The sequence below is a fragment of the Nothoprocta perdicaria genome, unplaced genomic scaffold (genome assembly GCF_003342845.1).
Source record: "Nothoprocta perdicaria isolate Ctin4 unplaced genomic scaffold, notPer1 scaffold_2, whole genome shotgun sequence".
Taxonomy (NCBI): Eukaryota; Metazoa; Chordata; class Aves; order Tinamiformes; family Tinamidae; genus Nothoprocta; species Nothoprocta perdicaria.
The window spans coordinates 4,125,531-4,144,317 of record NW_020455204.1 but is presented as its reverse complement, the minus strand read 5'-3'; the positions used below and the strand labels follow the sequence as shown (position 1 = coordinate 4,144,317).

The window sequence follows — 18,787 nt, the reverse complement described above, 5'->3', positions numbered from 1 at the left end:
AGCAATAAGAAAAGGATTTGGCATTTAACCTCTTGAAATTAAACCAGAGTGTGAACTTCAATAGTTCAATCTTATCAGGGCTTTGCTAGAATAACAAATTGTGAAAAAATGTAATCATGTCTCCAATGTGACCTTGGCAGATCCGCCTCTGTGATGTGAGAGATTAGGTAACTCTAAGCAGATGTCTGTTTATTTTGAGAATAATAGTTATAAAATCTTTCTTTGCCGGGTTTGTTTGCTCTGCGTGTGCGGATAGGACCGGGTGAATAGCGGCCGACGTGGAGCTCTGCGTAACGAGCTGCCCCGTTGTGCTGAGCAGTAATTGCTCCTGCAGCTTTGAGTTATTGATCTATTGGTGGGCGTTCAATTCCAGTGTAAAGACCTGTGTTCATGATTTAATTGGAGTGATTAATAACTCGCAGGCTAGATGGGAATCGATGTGGATTTCAAACAGCAGTAGTAGTACATTTTCTCCTGTAATGTAGTAGTTGATAGTTTATTATTTGCACTTGCTTGGCTAATTAAAATCATAAGATTATTTGATACACAGCAGTTTTGTTTGTTTAAAAAGCTTAAGTCTCAAGTTGAATATTTGTGCTTGCTTGTTTTTGTAGGTTTGAGGGCTTTTTGTCTTCTTAATAGCTTATTTACCTTGTTGGTTGTCTGTTGCTGGGATTAGGTGTAAATATGCTGCACATAGCAAAAACAGCACAGTGSGAAACAAAACAAAAACACCTTTACTAAGTAAATAGAAAAAGCTTTAGTAACGTTTTATGGCCTATTATGTCCCTGGTTTTCAGGCAGCCGACATCTGCTTAGGAGCAGCTCTGAAGAGACTTAACCCTGCAGTGTTTGATCCACCATTATAGCCCTRGATTAAAAGCCTGTATGAAACTTTCAATCTCATTACAACGCTAGCATCCACAGTGGGTGCTTTAGCTGCAAATCCAGTTTCAGCTTTGCATTGAAATGGTGCCAGAAGCAGCATGGCTGTGAAAATGCAGTGTGACTGATTTTGGGGGGATTTGCATGGTGAGCCACTGCCTTCATGCTCTGGCCCCAATCCGGGCGCTTGGCACCCGTTCGCATTGAGCTCCTGCAGCTTTCTAGTGTCGTCATGCATGCTTACAGCTAACGTGCCTGGATAGAGCATGCAAAGCCCCCAAATCTGCAGGAATAAAGCATCCCATCAAAGACCAAAAAGCAGCAAATCTGCATCAAGTCCCGAGGTCTTAATGCTACTGCTCTTGGGTTCTTGGGGAAGGGGTGAAGCCTTTCGGTGCTGCAGGCTTTCCCAGTGCTGGGGCTTATCCACGCAGCTGGCTGGGGAAACATTTCGCGTAGTGTTTTTCAGCCTCCCTTTGATTTGCAGAGCTCAGTATGTTTTCCAGTGGAAGTGCAGATTCCTAAACGGCCAGTGAAAGCCTCACAATGGACCTTTCTTCTAGGTTTGCGTTCRCAGACGTCTTGATTTATACATACGCCACAAAAGGAAACCACTGATCTCGATGGAAACGCTTTGGTTTAAGTAAATGTTTCTCTCCCACCAGTTCCAAAAAGCAYGAGGATGAATTTAAATTCCCCATGCTCAAGTGTTGAGTTGTGCAAGCAGCGGGAAGCCAGCTGAGCCCATAAGGGTCCTTGGCAGGAGCAGCTGGTGCAGCAACCACAGTACCCAAAAACCCTGTGCTGAGTCAGCGTGGCAGGGTGCTCCGCGCTGCACCGAGCACGGGAGGGTGGAYGAACGTCCCCGTCRCCCTCCTCAACATCGACTTTGCACWAAAAACACCCGGCGCTTCCCATGCCGTGGCAGTGCGAAAGCGACTTGGAGATTTTCCTTTTAAACCTGGGCGCTTTGGAAAGGGGTGGGAGGCAGCCACACTTGGAAGTTAATTCTGAGGACCAAGCTGACAGCTTTTTGCCACTGTTGCTTTCCTCTGGTTTGAAGAGCTGAAGGCTTGTTACCGCGCCGGCACGCAGCAATCTAGCAGGTTAAATGACTTGGGCAACACAGTTTATTAAAACTGGCAAGTGCTCGCTCCAGTTCTCTGCCTGATAGCCGGGGCTGTCTGCGAGCGTAATTGATAGTGGCAGCTGTTGGGAGGGTGGTTGAGCCGGGCGCGAGACGATGCGGCTTGACAGGCAGCTCGGCGGGGGCGCCGGGGCCGCGCGGGGAGCGCCCGCGCGCGCCGGGATCTGCCCCTGTGCACACCCGTCCCGCTGCAGCGCGGGCTCAAGGGCAGGCGCCGGGATCCGCGCTTGTTTTCCTCAGAGGAAACACTGATTATTGGTGGAAAAGCCACCGGAGACCCGGTATGTTCCGAAGAGCCTGCACCTCAGAAGAGTGGGGTTTTTTGACACAGCCTAACACTGCTGTCACTGTGAAAATTTGGCCTCTGCCTCCTAATAACGCTAAAAATATTTCACGTTATACGCAGTGGAGCTTTCCAACCAGTGTTTTTGTATGCGAGTCCCAGGTCTGTCTGTGTTATCTCCTGCTGATTTGCATTAAAATAGATGGAAGAGCTTGGTGCTCAGTGCAGCGGGTARCTCTGGTGGTTCCCTTCCATTTGCCGTACCTTTACAGACCAAGTTAATTGTCTAATGTTTTAAATAGCGCTGCCTTCCTAAATCCCAATGAAAAAGCCATCCGTAGAAAAGCAAAAGCCAGCTGAGGATAAAGAATTAGCACTTAAATATTGATTTTCACTTGTAAGCACTTTGCCAGCATCAGCATTATGATTGCCTATGCAAAACRCTTCATTCTTGCTGGTGCTTATATATGTTGCATATCCACAATACATTATGCAGCACTCTAAAAGCTCCGTTCAAAAAGGCTTGCCGAAATCCATCATGCAGGTTCCTTTAGTTATTTCTTTGTTTGGCCCTAGCGCTGCAAAATCRCCTTGCTCTGCATGTGACGGTTCCAAACTCTTCCCTGAGCCTCATCAACCAAGTCTGAAACACTCGGCTTCTTGCCGCGGATGTCCCACTAATTCCTGCGGTGAAGCTTTTGCAGCCTTTCTCGCTGGAATTACAATAGGGAGCAGGGTTCATAATAGCCAGCCTGGCTTATGTCTGTGTTCAGGGATGTATGGGGTGGGCGGATAGGCTGCAGATGGTGGTTGTTGTGTTCCTTGGTAAATTGCCATTGGTAGGGATGTCATTGATGGATGTAGGAGCGGCATTGCTTTCTCACATCACCCCGTCACCCTTGCTGGTCGACTGCGGCGAGGGAGAGCACAGAAAGACGTCTGAATGACTCCGCTTTCTTTTTTAACAAGAGACAAAGGAAAGGCGTGCAAGCAAGATTAGATTATTTCCAATCACATTGTGCATGTGTTGACAGTCGGCTTTCAGCAGCAACCAGCAGCTTGCAAAGAGCAAGAGGCAGGGCTGGAAATGTTACTGCCCTGGAATTGTTTGTATAACACAGTAACTGCTTACTGGAGTCCTCAGAGCAGCCTTTACATGTTTAATCCCTTGCACTTGAGCTACTCTTAATCAGCTTGAAAGCAAATTCCTGTAACAGAAAGGTTTAATTTGTGTCTGGGACTTTCTGTATTGTGTTTAGCCTGCAATGCTGTGTACTTACATGCTGGCAAGCGTATCAGCCTGTGCAGCCGTGGGCATGGGCCGTGCGTGTTTATTCCAGTCATAGGTTTTCAATCCGGTGACATTTCCTACTGGGTCCACGCTGATGGTCTTTGAGGTCCAGATAAGGTACTTTTGGGGCAAATTCATTTGTAGAGGGCTTGAGATTCCCTTTGAACTGAAAGCCCTGTTTGACGTTACTGTTTGTTTGGAACTATTGCTAAAATTCTCCGTGTTTTTTAAAGTTCTTTACATGTTCATCTTCTCCAGGTTAAACTAGAACTTTGTTGTAGCACAAGACACAGAAAGATTGCTTTTCCACAGTCCTGCAAATAGCAAAATAGTTGATCAAGAAGGCGAGAATCACCAACCTTTGATGTTTCTATTTTCCTTGTGGGGCAGTTTTAGTCCTTTCCTGCCCTTCTCTCACACTCATCATTCATCCCAGGGAAACCAAGACATGTTCCACTGTCTGCTCACTTAAGAAAACCGCCCAGTGGAAGAAGTCCAAAGTGTTTGGTTAGAAAATAAACAAAGTTGGCATGCTGAAAAGGGGTAGCGCTCTGCGTGCAGGAGAATGGCAGATGTGATGCAGCCTTCCCGTAGCATGGCTGAAACATGAATCATTGTAAATGTCAGATTTCCTGTGAAGGGAAGAGCTGAACTGACATGCGTTCAACTTTAATTAAGGTTGAATTATTGGAGCTGACTGTCAAGTCTTAGGCAAATTGGCTCGGGCTGTTATCATTAAGCATGAAAATTACTCTAGGACTTTGTAAAAATAAACACATTTTTTGCCTGGAGAACGTCGTGGTGGAGCCTGGTGAATTCAGTCCTTTTATCAGGGTGGTTGTGCTTAGCTCTGCAGGCCTGTCTTCTCAGAAAGACTAGATAAGAAACCRAAGTGCTAAAATTCCTGAAGGAACCTATGTAAAAACTGATCCAGCTTCCAGAAGGGGAAATATTCAGTTTCCTTCCTTCGGATAATTCCATATGTGACCAGCAGTCATCCTGGTTGGTTGGTGGGAACCTGGGCTTAGGGAACCCATTCCCTTAGCAGGMATATACCAGTATCCTGTGGAGAGACTGTAGGCTTTCGGATCCCAGTCTAAATGGGCTACACCACTCATTAACACCATGAAAATTAATGTTCTGATGGAGTTCAGCAAAGTAAGAAGGTGCCTTAGTCACCAACACAATAGTGTTCCCTCAGCTCGTTCCTGTGAGGTGTCAAGAGTGCCTGGACTTTCTGCTGTCTCTCAGGCTTCCGCACACTTAGCCCTTAGTTCACACCATGTCTTTCCGATTGCTCCGATGCTTCTGATTTTGYTAAACGTGGCTGCAGAAGGAGAGGGAATGTTCTTTGTCATGCCTGTAGCTGTGGCGCAGAAAAAGCATCTGGCTCTTTTCATGAGGTCTTGAATTGTTCCTAAGAATGAAACACAGAAAACATTGTAGTACTGCAACCAGAGAGGCGAGTTGGCAGCAGAAATCACTCATGTAGCCTTAATACTAACGAATACAGGGGGGCTGATTGGTCAGTTCAGTCAGCTTTTGCTTGGAGAATATTGCAAATGAGAACTACTGCTGAAACCACAGGGAATTGATGGTTGTACATAAAGCTGGTCAAACAGCTGCTTTTAATGCGAGAGTTTATTGATTTGTTTTGGATCTAATTGACTTTTTACTCAACTAACTTTTGTGGTGCCAGTGTGTTTTGAATATACACCATTAGATTACATTGCCTATAATTACATGGTATGAAGTTTAACTCTGTTGGGGGAGGCCTGCTGGATGGAAAGAGCTAATAGGTTCTCAGGAAASCTATGGTCAGGAATGAAACTCAATTGCTTTTAATGGGTAGCTCCTAAAAATAGGGAAATCTACAGCTGTGAATATCAGTGAAAAACAGACTGCACAGACCCCTGACCTGACTAAAGTAGATGGCAATTTTTCTATTGTTAGCAATGAGATCTGAGATAATATTTATGAACATAGGTCACCTTACAGAGCTGGACTGGTGAGATACAGAGCTGTGCAGGAGAGATGAGAATTGATATTTAACGTAAAGTTTTAGGCTAAATAAAATTGGAATTAAGGCTAGCTGCATCTTCACAAGCAGGATACTCATGATAAATGAACTCATACTTGAAAAGAGGATTCAGTGAAACCAGAGTTAGCCTTGCACTTGATGTAGCGAATAATTTAGCACTTCCAGATGTCATGTTAAGCTTGTAGCCCTTGTAMGGTGCTTGAAAGTGCAGGGCTAGTGGTGCCTCCTTCCAGCCAGAGCACCAGTGCTTGGAAATCTATCCCCGTTGCTTGTGGGGTTGGGCCACAAACCTTGTGACTTCTTCAGATGATGAATATAGCCCGCCTATTTCCATTCCRCCACCTTGTGCATTCTGAATATACGTATATGTGCATGTATGTGTCCCTACAATGGAACTGAGGCAGCGGGCCGAGTACGGGCAGAGCTCGGAGCAGTACATGGAARTGACTTTTACATTAAGGCGGGAGATGCCACCTCCAGGGTAGTCCTTTTCTGAACAGAAGGAGAGCTGCAGTGGTGCTAGGTCACACGTAGCTAGACCTAGAGCTGCCAGGTCTCCCATCGCTGCCTTCCTCTGGTGCCTTTCAAGGCACCCGAGGCCACCGAAACGCTGTGAGCAGCGACGGCGGCTGCGCGAGCGGGGCGGCTCGCCGGCTGCCGCGCCAGAATTAACYCGCGCCGCTGTTTCCACACCTCCTCCTCCAGGAACCGTCAGAGGCCTTTGATGAGGCGGGAAAATTTCCGAGGGGGATCTGCGCACGCGGCTGTTGTGAGCGCGCTGGTGTGCGTAGGTGGTATCGCCCGCACGGCTGCGAAAGGCGGCTTGAAAGGAGCAAACCCCCGGCACATCCTTGTGGATGGTGAAAGGCTGGATAGGAAATGTCATGGAGGAGCTCAGTGTGCACATGAAACGGGTGAACACCAGTTCTCACAGCCCGTGAACTGCTTTGCTTGTGGTTAATTGTACACTGCTGATATTGAAAGGGATGCTGTGAACTGAATCGTGTTCATGTAGGTCCTCTCGCTTGTCTTTGGCCTTTTGGATACTGCTGGATTTGAAGTCTCCCTCTTTTCCTCCCTTTTCCTATTTCCTTTCTAGACATTTAACCCTTTCTGCTGCTTTTTGGGTCATGGCATGTTTAGCTTGCAGCAGAGCATAAACATAGTGTACATTACTGTGGATGACTGCGGAAAAAATGAAATGACTTAGTGACCCGGCTTATGTTCACAAATTTATTATTGAGCCTTAAAACTTAAACTGAGCAGGAAACACTGCTACAGTAACTCGAGACGTGTTCACACTCCTACTRTATGTAGCCTTGGGACTCTGTAGAAGTTGGAGGTATGTTCTTTGCAGTATGCATTCATTTGGTGACAACTGAGTCTTCCACATGCATGCTAGCAAAGTGCCCTGGACTGACCAGTCGAGGAGAGCAGAGGACAGGCACAGAGGYACACACGCATCCTGCAGCAGGAGGGCTCCCACGGGGCTCCACGAGCTGAAACACGACTTGTTGTTTTTCAGGCATGCGTTCTGCCATGCAGAGACAAACCCAGGCCTTTCAGCACGCACTTTGTGTTTTTTGTTCTCCCTCTGTAAGGTCCCACCTTGAATGACAAGCCAGAAGCGAAAGCAGCCAATGTCCCCAAGGTGTCTGGGCTAGAGCGGAGCCGGGAGCTGAGCACCGACGTGCCCTTCGCCCTGCCTATCCCCAGCCCCCAGCCAGTAGCTGCCGTTGTGACTTCCACTTCCTCAGCGCCCACGTCGAGCGCCAGAGCGAGCCCGCTGTTGAAGAAGGAGCCCGTGATTTCAGCACCAGCACCACCAAGGCTCACGCCTCAGCCGCAGCCGCGGCCGCAGTCGCAACCTCAACCTCGGCCGCAGTCTCAGCCTCAGTTGATACCTGAGCTTCGGAGCCAGCCTCAGAGCCACATCCCTCCGCCTCTCAACTACCAAGTGCATCACCAGGTGGGCCACAACGGACTCAATAATATCAGGTAGGCAACAGGGACATCTGTCTCTTTTATACTATTTTTATACTGTTTTTATACTATTGGGTAGAGCTTGTTCCAAAAGGCACGGAAGTAGCGGGGAAGGAAGTCAAGAGCACACTTGCTTTCTGGGTGAGATGTTCCATGTTTTGGGTACTGTATCTTTGGGGCCAACTGCACTGGCTTTCCCAGCAGTGRTGGATAGTTGCATTGGACACAGTGATAAATGCTCCGTTTTGGGGATTCAGACTTCTATAACTGTGGGATAATGTTCTTTTAGAGCAGTTTTTGCTAGAGTTGTGCACTGTCCTGTCAGAACCGGCTGGTGATGGCCTTAGAAATTCAAAGTAGTTTGAGTTTGAATAACTTCACTATGTTTATACACATGTGGTCTTACACTGAAAATGTGCAGGTGATTTGTTCATGGTTATCCATTTCATTGATGGACTAGCACCAGAAGAGGGCTAACTGTGTTAGAAAATGCTGTGCCCTTTAGAATGGGACTCCTGTGCAGACTGAAATCTGCTCAGTCTGACATTTATTATATGTTCAGGTCTAGTGGGAGGCTTGGCCTTGCCCTTTAAACTGTCTCTGTCCAGTAAGTAGGAGGGATGAAAATGATATGGAGAGTTTCTAGAAAAAAAAAAGAGTTTGGAGCATGGATAGTTTGGAACTAAAAAAGTTTGGACCAACTGGACCCTATATAGTCTTTTTGCTGGTAGTGAAAACACACCTTSTCTCTCAAACCAGAACTAATTAGTTGAGCAAGATCAGAAAACTAAACTAAAAAACCATGTACATAGCTGCTGAAGGGTCAAAATAGGCARCGAGTGTGTATATCATGGTATCATGAGACACAAAATATTATATCTTTTAAACTATTCAAGATATATCAGATAGTGACAAATACTGATATTGTGGGAATTACAGTAAATAAAAATAAATGCAGTGATAATACCTTTATTATGAAAATATTATATTAAATGGTGTGGGTTTGCTTGCTTTCCTGAATATTACACAGCGGGCATAGCAGAGGTAAATTGGTCCCAAAGTCACTTACACTACGCAGTTTGCTCCACCCAGAGCAACAGAAAAAGGAATTGCAGTAATTGCATCTTGTGATCACAAGGGCACACATGGCCTTTGCAGGCTCGTCAGAGGCTAAATAAAGGTGCAAAATCCACCTGCCTCTGCGGCCTTCATCAGTAGCTCACAGACAGCTCTGAGAATTGCAGCCCACTCAGGTATCAAAAGGAACCCAAACCCTTGCCTCTTCCTGCAGGGGAAGTTCATTAAAATCTGTTGCTGTCTTCACTCCCAACCTAAATAAATAAATAAGCGTAAGCTTGGGAAGATCAATATTGTGTAGCCTTGTTGTTTCTGATAGTGTGTGTTGATGTGTGTTATAACAGGCGCTTTTTCTCTCCCCTCCTTCCCTGCCCTGTGTCTCTGCAGCCGGAGCAGCAGTGCGAGCAGTGCAACGAGCATCAGCCTCCCGAAGCACCTCCCGCTGTCTCCGCAGATCCCGCCGCACCATTCCTCCGGCCCAGCCCTGCCCCTCTCCATCTCTAATCTTGCTACCTCGCACTTCTCTCTCAGATCGCAGACCCAACACCAGCACCATCCGGCCATGTTTGCCACCCCACCCACGCTGCCACCTCCACCAGCGTTACCTACCAACAGCCTCGTGATACCAGGTCACCCTGCGGGTAGGTGCCCCTCTTTCTTCCGAGGCTGGTGGCACATGCATGCACTGGAGGGTGTTGAGAGATGGGCTGGCTGACAGGCAGCTAAAACAGAGTGACGCATACATCCCCCCAGGCAACGTGTGCTAGAGTTGTAGGAGTATTAGTGGAAAGGTGTGAGACCTGGATGTGTTTCTCTGGACAAGAGATTCAGATATAGGCACAGCACTGAGCTTCCTATAGGAAGTCTTCAAAATGAACTCTAAAATAATAAACCTCTCCTTTTGGGGGTGTGAGTCGGTCAGTGTGGTACTCCGCAGTCCTCAGACTTGTTTAGATCAACACAGCACTGATGTCCCATTAGCCATTCTGCCCTTCGTTCTCCTCCCTCTAATGAAGCTGCTGCTATTAGAACTGACCTGAAGCTGCTTCTGATGGGCTCAGAGAGCCACTCTAGTTGAAGGGCAGGTGAGAAGCTCCCCCCAGGGCTTTCCGCTGGGCTGATCCTTCAGCAAGCAGCACATCCTGCCGGCAGAGCGGGATCCTGCCTCCCTGMAGGAGCACATGCTCCCTGAATGTCCACGGCTGCTTGGCCCTTCTGTAGGAGGCAGGGACAGCTCAGCTGACAAGCTCTGCTGCTCAGCCCTTATTATCTTTGCATCCTTTTAGAAAGTTTCCTTTGTTCATGCTAGTCCCCATTCTATTGTCACGTCTGCCCTAAATGCCGTTTTTATGGCTTATCCATTAGCCTACAGCTGTTCCTAGAAGAGACCCTGGCAGCTGGAGACTTCCCTGCAACTTTCTCTTGCTGGGGCCTCCTTTTGATCTGGCATTTGACTCTGCAACTAACTCAGCAGGGATTAAACAGGACAAGCATTCTGTAAAAAATGTACCCTTCTGTTTCCTCCAAAGCCAGTTAAAGGAGAGGGCAGATTTGCTGCTGAAAATTCTGATGACCTTGCGTCCCCTTTTTGCTTCTGGGAGCTAAATAATGTCCCATTATTTAGAACTGCTCCTTTAAAGGAAAGAAAAAAAAGTGAATTGGTCCAAAGTGAGCTTTCAGAATGATGATAGACCAAAAAAAAAAAGTGCTGTGGGCTCCTAGCCAGAAGCAGGACCACATAGGCCAAAGCTGCTGGCTTTCACGGGGCCTGGCACTATCTAGAATTTCAACCACATGGCTGGGAAGATGTTGGCAGCACTGTGGGGGAGCTATTCATTGCTTCCCCTGTTTAAGGCAAAGAACTACTGTGATGGAGACGTTGAAAGCAGCGCGAAAGGAAATAGCAATGTGCTCACTAAAAGCATGATATTGCAGGCACTGAAAGCAAGTGTGTTTTTACCATTAACTTCAGGAGGTGCAAGATCAAGTGACCTATTCACATTCAGCAGCTTGCCAGGAAACGGTAAAAGTCTTGCTGCTACTAAAAGGATTTCTCCTGCCGTTGAAGCAGGAGAGGCCTGAGTTAGTGGAGCAAAAGGTCTGGGTGTCTAATCTTGCAGACAGTGAAATGCCTCTTGTCTGCATTATATGAAATGCCTGCAAACTGACACATCATAAAATCAATACAGAGCGCGCTGCATAGCCAGGAGCTTCTGTTGTCATTCACATAAGTTTCTTAAAAGCAAACAATATTGCTGAGGAACCCTGGAGAGCTGGGATCCAACTGCTGCTAGCAGCGTAATCCTGGCTGTGCTGTTTGAGTGCACATGTGCTCTCAATAAAAGCACCAGCTTAGGAGAGGCACTCAGGAGAGGGTATGGCCTTTTGAGGTCTCCTTTTATTCGTCTTGTTTTTCTCCTCCTCCTTTGGAAGAAAAAGTGTTCTTCCTTTAAAGGCACTTTTGTCCGTGTTCCCAAGAGCAGAAGCAGAGCTCAAAGATACWGCATTCGCTGATGCCAATAACTGAGGTCTCTGAATAACAAGAATGTTCCTTTAGTAGCATCTCTTCCTTTGGGAACCAAAAGCCTGCAGCCCTCCTATGGGCTGCTGCACTGAGGGGCACCAAGGCTTGCTCCTGTATATGACACCCAGGCAATAGGCCCATCTTTGTGTCTCCTCTTCTGAATGTGAAGCTATCTTGCAACATCAACAGAAATGTTTGTGGCACAGAGTTAAGGGCTGAAGGCAGCTGCAAATCCACCAGTCTGACTTCAAGTCTCTTGAAGAAATGGGCTATCAGAGCACTTAAAACTGCCTGCTCACTTTATCTCACCCTGCAAAAAAACAAAAGAGGGGATTATCTTGATGCGAACGGAAGGATTCAGTTTCCTTAAGGCATGCCAGATCTAAATGCATAAACACTTGCACAAGCACACACACATCGGAAACTGAACTCATTTTCCRTAGATATTAGGTGTTGGTGCTAAGTGCTTTCAGTCTATTTTTTGTTTGTTTGCCCGCTCCTGAAAAATTCATTATAGAGCCTTTTGGTGCAGTGCCTTAGCCTTTAATGCACAAGTATATGTACTTTGTGCTCACCATTTCTGTCCATGTGTTAGTGCTAATTATTATGTGGATTGTGGCAATCCACAATATGTGCTTTTAGCAGTGCATTGTAACTCAAAGGCTAATGACCTGGGCTTCCCAAATTTGCTTCCAAAAGTGACTTTCAGTGTGATGAAGAGTTCTAAGTGCTACTAGAGGCCTTGAAATTTCAAATCAGGGCTTATTTTTAAAGATCTTAACCATTTCCCTTCTAAAAAGGAGTCATTTAAACATTTCTAATGCTGCTCTAAAAACATTAGTGCAAGAAATGCTTGTGCATTTTAAACTAAAACTTCAAAGTACAGCCATTCTTTGGCCTTTCTTTTATTTCTTTTTGCATTTTAAAAGGGCAGTTACAGTGAAAAAGGAGGAACTTTGAGATTTGAGAGAGTTCAATAGCAAAGAAGGTCGATCAGGCGTGGATGTATGTCAACAGCATCTGGTACCCCAGGTTGCACTCGGGTCAGAAAGCATCTAATGTGTTGGATGCCAATTCCATTTAGTAATTCTTAGGCAAAATTACAGGAGGTTTTAAGGGATACTGGCAGGGATTCCTGGGGAAGTGAACATTTRCTCCTGTTACTCTCAGCCAGATCATCTGTAAAATGCACGCGTGTGTCTTGCAGCACCTTAAGAGTAGTTGAATTTGACATAATTTGGTGCTGCCAGAGGAAGGTGCAGAGGAGAGGCCCTGTGTCATAYGCTAAGAGTGTTTATTTCTGTGTGGTTGCAACCTTCATGGGATCCTGAACCACTGCAGTGTTCCTCCTCTTCCCTCTACTACTGCCTCCTCATAGGAGGAAATGGCCTCTGGAAGGGGACAAAACCCGACAACTACAGCCTCTTAGAAAGTGAGGAAAGGATTGATTAGCCTTCAAACTCAAAATCTCAAAAAAACGCTATTTGTAAAAGCCCTGAGAATTTGTAGGACAGATATTCCTGGTCGCAGTGTGCRTATGTCCCAGTGATCATTAGAAAGGGAGGGAGGGACGTGCCCGTGGCATGGGAAGGCCCTGCAAACACCGCCAGGCTGAGCGGACAGCTCCTGGCCAGCCCCATTGCACAGTAGACCCGGCCTGTTAAGCCTGTGACCGCTGAAGCGCAGCACGTGCGTGGGTCGCGGCACGATTGCAGTGCGCTCGTCCCGCAGGTCACCGGCGGCAGGTGAGTCGCGCCGCTCCCCACGGAGCCGCTCCTCCCCGGGGCACTGCCGGCTTCCCGGCCTCGTGCTCGCGCCRGGATAGAAACCGTCCCCAGAGCCGTGCGGGCCGGGGGCCGCGGGGCGGGCGGGGGGCGCGCTGGGCTCGGCTGGGCTCGGCTCAGCCGGGCCGGGCTCGGCGCGGGGGGCGCGCGCGGCCGCCCCGCGATGTTTTCTGCTGTGATGACTCATGGTGTTCTCTCTTGCCTTTAGATACCAGCCTGTTGATATCATTCAACCAACCAATCATGTATTGCCAGCCTCATTCGGGGATTCTGATTGGTACTTTGTCACAGGCCTCTCTCTTACCTCCACCAATGAGTCCTCACGTAGAAAACCACCACAGCATGACCTGCCGAAACAGGGAATGCCAGGTGAATATTGACTCTTTCTCCTCCGTCTTTGTGGAACTCACGGGCCCACGGGCCTCTGTGTCTTTTTTTTTTCTCTCTCTCTCTCCTCTAGATCACGAACTGCTCAGGCAAGAGCTGAACAACCGGTTTTTGGTTCAGAGTTCGGACCGGGCCGCTGCCTCACTTGGCCCGGTGCCGCTGCTGAGAGCGGAGTTTCACCAGCACCAACACACGCATCAGCACCAACACACCCACCAGCACACATTCACTCCTTTTCCATCCAGCTTGCCCCAGACGCCGCTCATGCCGCCCTCTGCACCTCCCATGGTGCGTACCCCAGCCCAAAATGTGAGGATAAGTAGAGCGTCTCTGGTCAAAAAGCATAACCCACTCTGTCAAAAAGCAGTCCTCTTCATTTCAGACAGGCATGCGGTCCTTGTCCTTGGACAGGGGCCCGGAGAGACAGACCCTGCACTCCTGAGGGACCCCCTCTCCATCCACAGCCACCACACCGAGGCTACGGCTTCCCCCGAGCCGATGCCATCTCCACAATCCCCCCGAGCCTCTCTATTTTTTGTGTGTGTTCTTCGGCATATTCCAGTCACCCCCTCCTCAGAGCCACACCAGCTCAATGCCATGACACACCAAATCACACAAACAAGGGCACCACAAAATTGGGAGACCTCCGGCACAAAGCACAGACCCCTCGTGGGTTCCTGGGCCACCACTCGTCTGTTCCGGGACATATTGAACTCGCTTGCTGGGAGCTCTCACCAGAATACAGGATCTGTTCTGTTCCATTAGAGTTTTGTCCCTCTTCCTCCTAATTCCCAAATCTATATTGATTTTGGCATTTATGATTTGATTACATCAACGAGCGCTAATTTGTGTGTGGCTGGTTCTTCTTGAGGGAGACATCCTCCCGGCCGTGTAATATGCTGTAGYGTCTTTTCATTGAAGTTGCTGGTAACACAATGGGGCCTTGCTGCAGCTGTTAGAAAATTGTTAGAGATCTGGCGCAAATGGATTTTGTCAGGGCTTGAAAACGCGCTCATTCCCCATTTCTGGCAATTATTTTGTTGGGTTGAAAGAACAAGATTCAGCTTTTTTTTCCCCTCTTCTCAGTTTCACACTGTATCAAAACAGTGCTTTTCTGCTGGGATTAGCAAAAGCAGAGAGTTAACAGTAAAAGCAGCGTTTGGGAAGAACAACCGAGACCTCAAGGAAAATAGTATTTCGACACTTCTCTTTCCCATTGTTGATTGCCTGATGACGTTGCGGGGTTGTAATCTGCTTAGCAGCGAAACAATCGAAGTAATGGCATCCACCCCAGGCCCAGCCCCAGGTGTTTGCTCAGTGTACTCATGTGTGAACACCTTCCCCTCTTTCCTTGCTCTGTGGAAAACAACCTTGAAATTCTTCTCAGAACCCCGCTGTGTTATTTAAGAATCCCGATACCTGATGCYGCTACGAGCTCCCTGCCTCCCGCCCGCGCCCTGTTGACGGCCGCCGTCATAGCAAAAACAGCTTGTGAGGCTCTTTTGTTAGAGTCCGCTCACGTCGCCTTGTATTCCACTAGATCAGGTCTGTTAATCCCAGCACCAGAGAAGAGCGCTGAAATTTACAGCTGCATGTGTTTAGTAATTTATGGTATTTACACTGGAGGGGACATGGCTCCAGTAATAACTGTAATTAATGAAATTACAAATCCACTCTGCTGCACACAGAGGAGTGTGCAATGGCAGCTGACTTGCCAAACAAGCAGCTTTTGGTGGGATCCTAGAATTCCCTTCCCTACCCACTTCCCCTCTCCTTCCTGCCCAACAGAATATACAGATTGTTCTAAAATGCAATGTATACATGCTTTGGTTTTGCTTCCAAGGTGGTACAGGACAAATGGCAATAAAAATAAGTAGGGCTCACAGACTGCATGTGTGAAGGTGTTAAAACCCCATGCGTGAAAGGAAAAGGTTGAGTTGCCTTTTCCCTGGGGAGCACTCTCTTTTAGAAGAGAGATTTGTGCATCTAAAGCCATTAAGCCCCTTCCAAAAKAAGATCCTGCCTCTTCAGGATCCTGGGAAGCGGAGAGCAGATATTCATTGCCCCATGTCAGAAGCTGTGGCTTTCTCCACCTTCTGGTCTGTGGTCTAGTTGAGCCAGGGTAGCCTGCGGCAAGGCTGGATAACACCCAGAGCAAGCTGGGGGCCTCGAGCTTCCCACCTCTGCTTGCACCGGGAATTCAGTTAGCTCCCTCATGGACAAATACCGACTACAGAGTCAGATCTGCTGTGTTAAATGTTGTACAGATGGGCCATGATTATTTGTCTGTGTTGAAAGCCTGCTGTGTCCTGTGCTAAGGAAAACATACTCACCTGTTTCCTTTTTTTTCTCTCTTTTCTTTCCAGTTTGACAAGTACGCTCCCAAATTAGACAACCCTTACTTTCGACATTCCAACGTGAGTGCTTAACGTTTCTAGGTGGTGTCTTTGTTACYGGTTCTGCTTGCACTTCTTTTGCTTGTTTCGAATTGTTGGGTAGTGTTTCGGTTCATTCCTAAAGCTCTTTTTCAGTCTCAATTTTATTTTTTTAAGATAGAACATTTTCTTTGGGCTTTTTTTTTTTTTCCCCAAAAAACCCTTTGTCCCCTGCATTTTTGCTGTGGCTCTGTTCTGCTGTGCCTGGGATGGCAGAGAATGCGCAGGAATTGCTAAGTCACCGCAGGATCTTTGCAGCTGGTGCTTCTCACAGTGCAGCAGCCCGGAGTGCATGGCTCTTTCACAAGATTTTGCTCAGGTCACAGGAGTCAGTCACACTGGTGGTTTCTTCCTCGTGCTCCGAAATGCTCCAGTGCACAAAAAACTATATGTTCTGGGACCTATAGAACTGCTGTATGTGCTCAGGAGAGGCCTAAGCAAAACTTAACCCACACAACTACAAGGTGGTATGCATGTTGCCTGTAGTTAGTGTGCAGTACAGCATCTTGTGGTTCTTTTTTTGCTTTGAATGTGAAAGCAGGTCACATTTCAAATCAGGATTGATCTGTTTGCTACTGCAGAAAACTGCACAGTTAACCCAAAACGAACCCAAAACCAAATTACTCCAATTCCTCTAAGAATGGTGAATGCTCTGTGCTTCCCACAATAGTTCCACCAATCCTAAAGGCACACGTGGTTAGTTATTTTCAAGGAAAATGCATTATCAGGAAAATTCATCAGATGAGCACATTTTTCCAAGTTTTGGCTTTGCTCTAAAAAAAAAAAAAACTGCAAATTTAGTGTATATCTTCGCTGTGGCAGTCATTTGACCCAGTACTATTTTTGTCGGTGCCAAGCGGGGCACCTAGCTCCATTATTGTTCAAGTTGTCCTGTGACATAAGCATCTCTTTTTCTTTTGTAGTTCTTTCCAACCTATCCTCCAGCAATGCCTGGAATGCCACCCATGCTTCCACATTCAGGTCCCTTTGGGTCACTTCAGGGAGCATTTCAACCGAAGGTACAAACTTCTTCTTCTGCAGGCTTTGTTCTTTTGCCGGGAGAGAAACTGTATTCAGAGTTGTGTCTCTGGTGATTTTATAGCACATGATTTAACTAGCAGAAGTGGAACACAGGGTTGGAAGCGATCGCCCCCCCAGATCTGTGAGCATSCTCTGCACAGAGCAGCCAACACTTTAATGCACATTTTCTCTTGGCACTAGARGCTGTTCATGGGGAAAAAGACATGAGGGTTCACTTGGGAGGTCAGCTGAAACTGGAGGAGATGCATACAGGCAAATGCATTATTTGATTGAAATATTTGCAGCTAATATAGACAGATGAGTCCCAAATCATGTTATAAATGAATAAATTGAATTGYAAAAGATATATTACGTTTACTCCCAGTAAAAATGAGATATCTACTGTACAAATGTGGGAACAATAGGGAGAAACTATTTTATGTGGGTWGAGTAGTTAGAAGGAGCTGAATTTTTATCCCTAGCTCCAACACTGTCTGACCTTGGGCAAGTTGCTTAAATCTTCTGTTCCTCAGCATCCTCATCTATGAAATTACCCTGCGGTGGATTTTATAAGGGCTGATTAATGCCTGCGAGCTCCTTTGAGTTAGTGTGTTTGAAAGGTGCTCTGCAACTGCAACATATCATTACAAGTAGCACTGATTGGCRTTTGGAAATGTTGCCATGATAACCATGTTTTCAGTGAATTCTGCAGCGTGCACTTTCTTTTTTTTTCTGCTCTCAAATGTACTCATTTTATTAAATATCTTAAAACATGTGAAAAGTATTAAATACATCCAAACACAATAGATAGGCGGCATTTTTTTCTTAAATTGAGCATTTACTCCGTTTGTAAGGAGTGTTTTGTAAGGATGTGTTTGGCTTCCTTACATGCTCTTAAATTTCCTTATGTCAAACTGTGTCGCCATAGAACTCTGCTGCTGTGTTTGAAGTCTTTAGGAACCAGCACTCTACCCATTTTTTTTCTGTTTGCCTTTGGAAGTCGTTTCTGTAGCCACACTACATAGGGCTGTGTACTTACCTAGCAGTCCTGCTGACATCCATGGAAGTCAGTAATTAAACACAACTGCAAATAAGGCCCTCATACAACCCCTCCACTTAATTCCATTTTTTAAATGAAACCTGGAATATTTCCTCAGCGCCCATCAAGTACCTCAGATTTTTATTTTCTAGACACACTGCAAGGAGCAAAGTCTTCAAAAGGGCTTTTTTTTTCCACAAGAATTCTGCATGTAATGGATACAGGCATGGAGAAATAACAGCTACATCTAAGCAGAGGGAGCAGAAGGGACAGAGTGTAGATGTTTCTTGATGGAGTCTGTCTGCCAAAGTTAATTGTTGCCGTTCTTGCGAAGAATGCCAGGAGGTCCCTGCAGACCTCAGGTTGTCAAGATCTCAGCTCTTCTTCACAAGAAAAGGAGCTGCACAAATAAGGTGGAACTGGCAAAATTTTGCTTGCATTGAAATAGGGCTGAGTTTTGCTATAAGGCTGCTGTTAATGAGGAGCTTCTGATGCACTGGTAGGGTGCTCTTTTAGTTTCCACCTTCATTACAGTGCCTTATAGTTACCATCTCACTGTWAAAAAACATTAGACCAAAGAGAAACAGTTACACAGCAAGAAAGAAAAAGCAATCACAGACTTCTTGCATTTTTCAACAGTTCTAAGTGCCACGATATAGCCAGCTTTTAATTTATTTTTAATGATACATTTATAGAACAGTTGCTAGTTTGAGGTTGAACATCACACGGCCTCACTTTGGTACCATGGTTAATCACTAACACCACTCCAGCTCTAGGCAGTGCAGTATTGACATGGAATCTAACCTCCAAAAATAAAGAAGTTGCAAAATGGATCTGCCYCCACTTGGGCACATTATTTTCCATTTTCTTAGAGGAGACAGAGCTGAGCTG

At 46.6% G+C, this 18,787-nt stretch overlaps 1 protein-coding gene across 3 annotated transcripts in view; it reads left to right on the top strand.

Moving 5' to 3' along the window:
* Window positions 1-18,787, top strand: part of FBRSL1 (fibrosin like 1) — a 460,961-nt gene that overhangs the window by 427,150 nt on the left and 15,024 nt on the right. For all 3 annotated transcript variants that reach the window (XM_026037566.1, XM_026037565.1, XM_026037563.1), the window contains 5 exons: window positions 7,249-7,645; window positions 9,095-9,348; window positions 13,476-13,711; window positions 15,769-15,819; window positions 16,761-16,856. In XM_026037566.1, coding sequence (XP_025893351.1) covers window positions 7,249-7,645; window positions 9,095-9,348; window positions 13,476-13,711; window positions 15,769-15,819; window positions 16,761-16,856 — 1,034 coding nt within the window. The remainder of the gene's footprint in view (window positions 1-7,248; window positions 7,646-9,094; window positions 9,349-13,475; window positions 13,712-15,768; window positions 15,820-16,760; window positions 16,857-18,787) is intronic.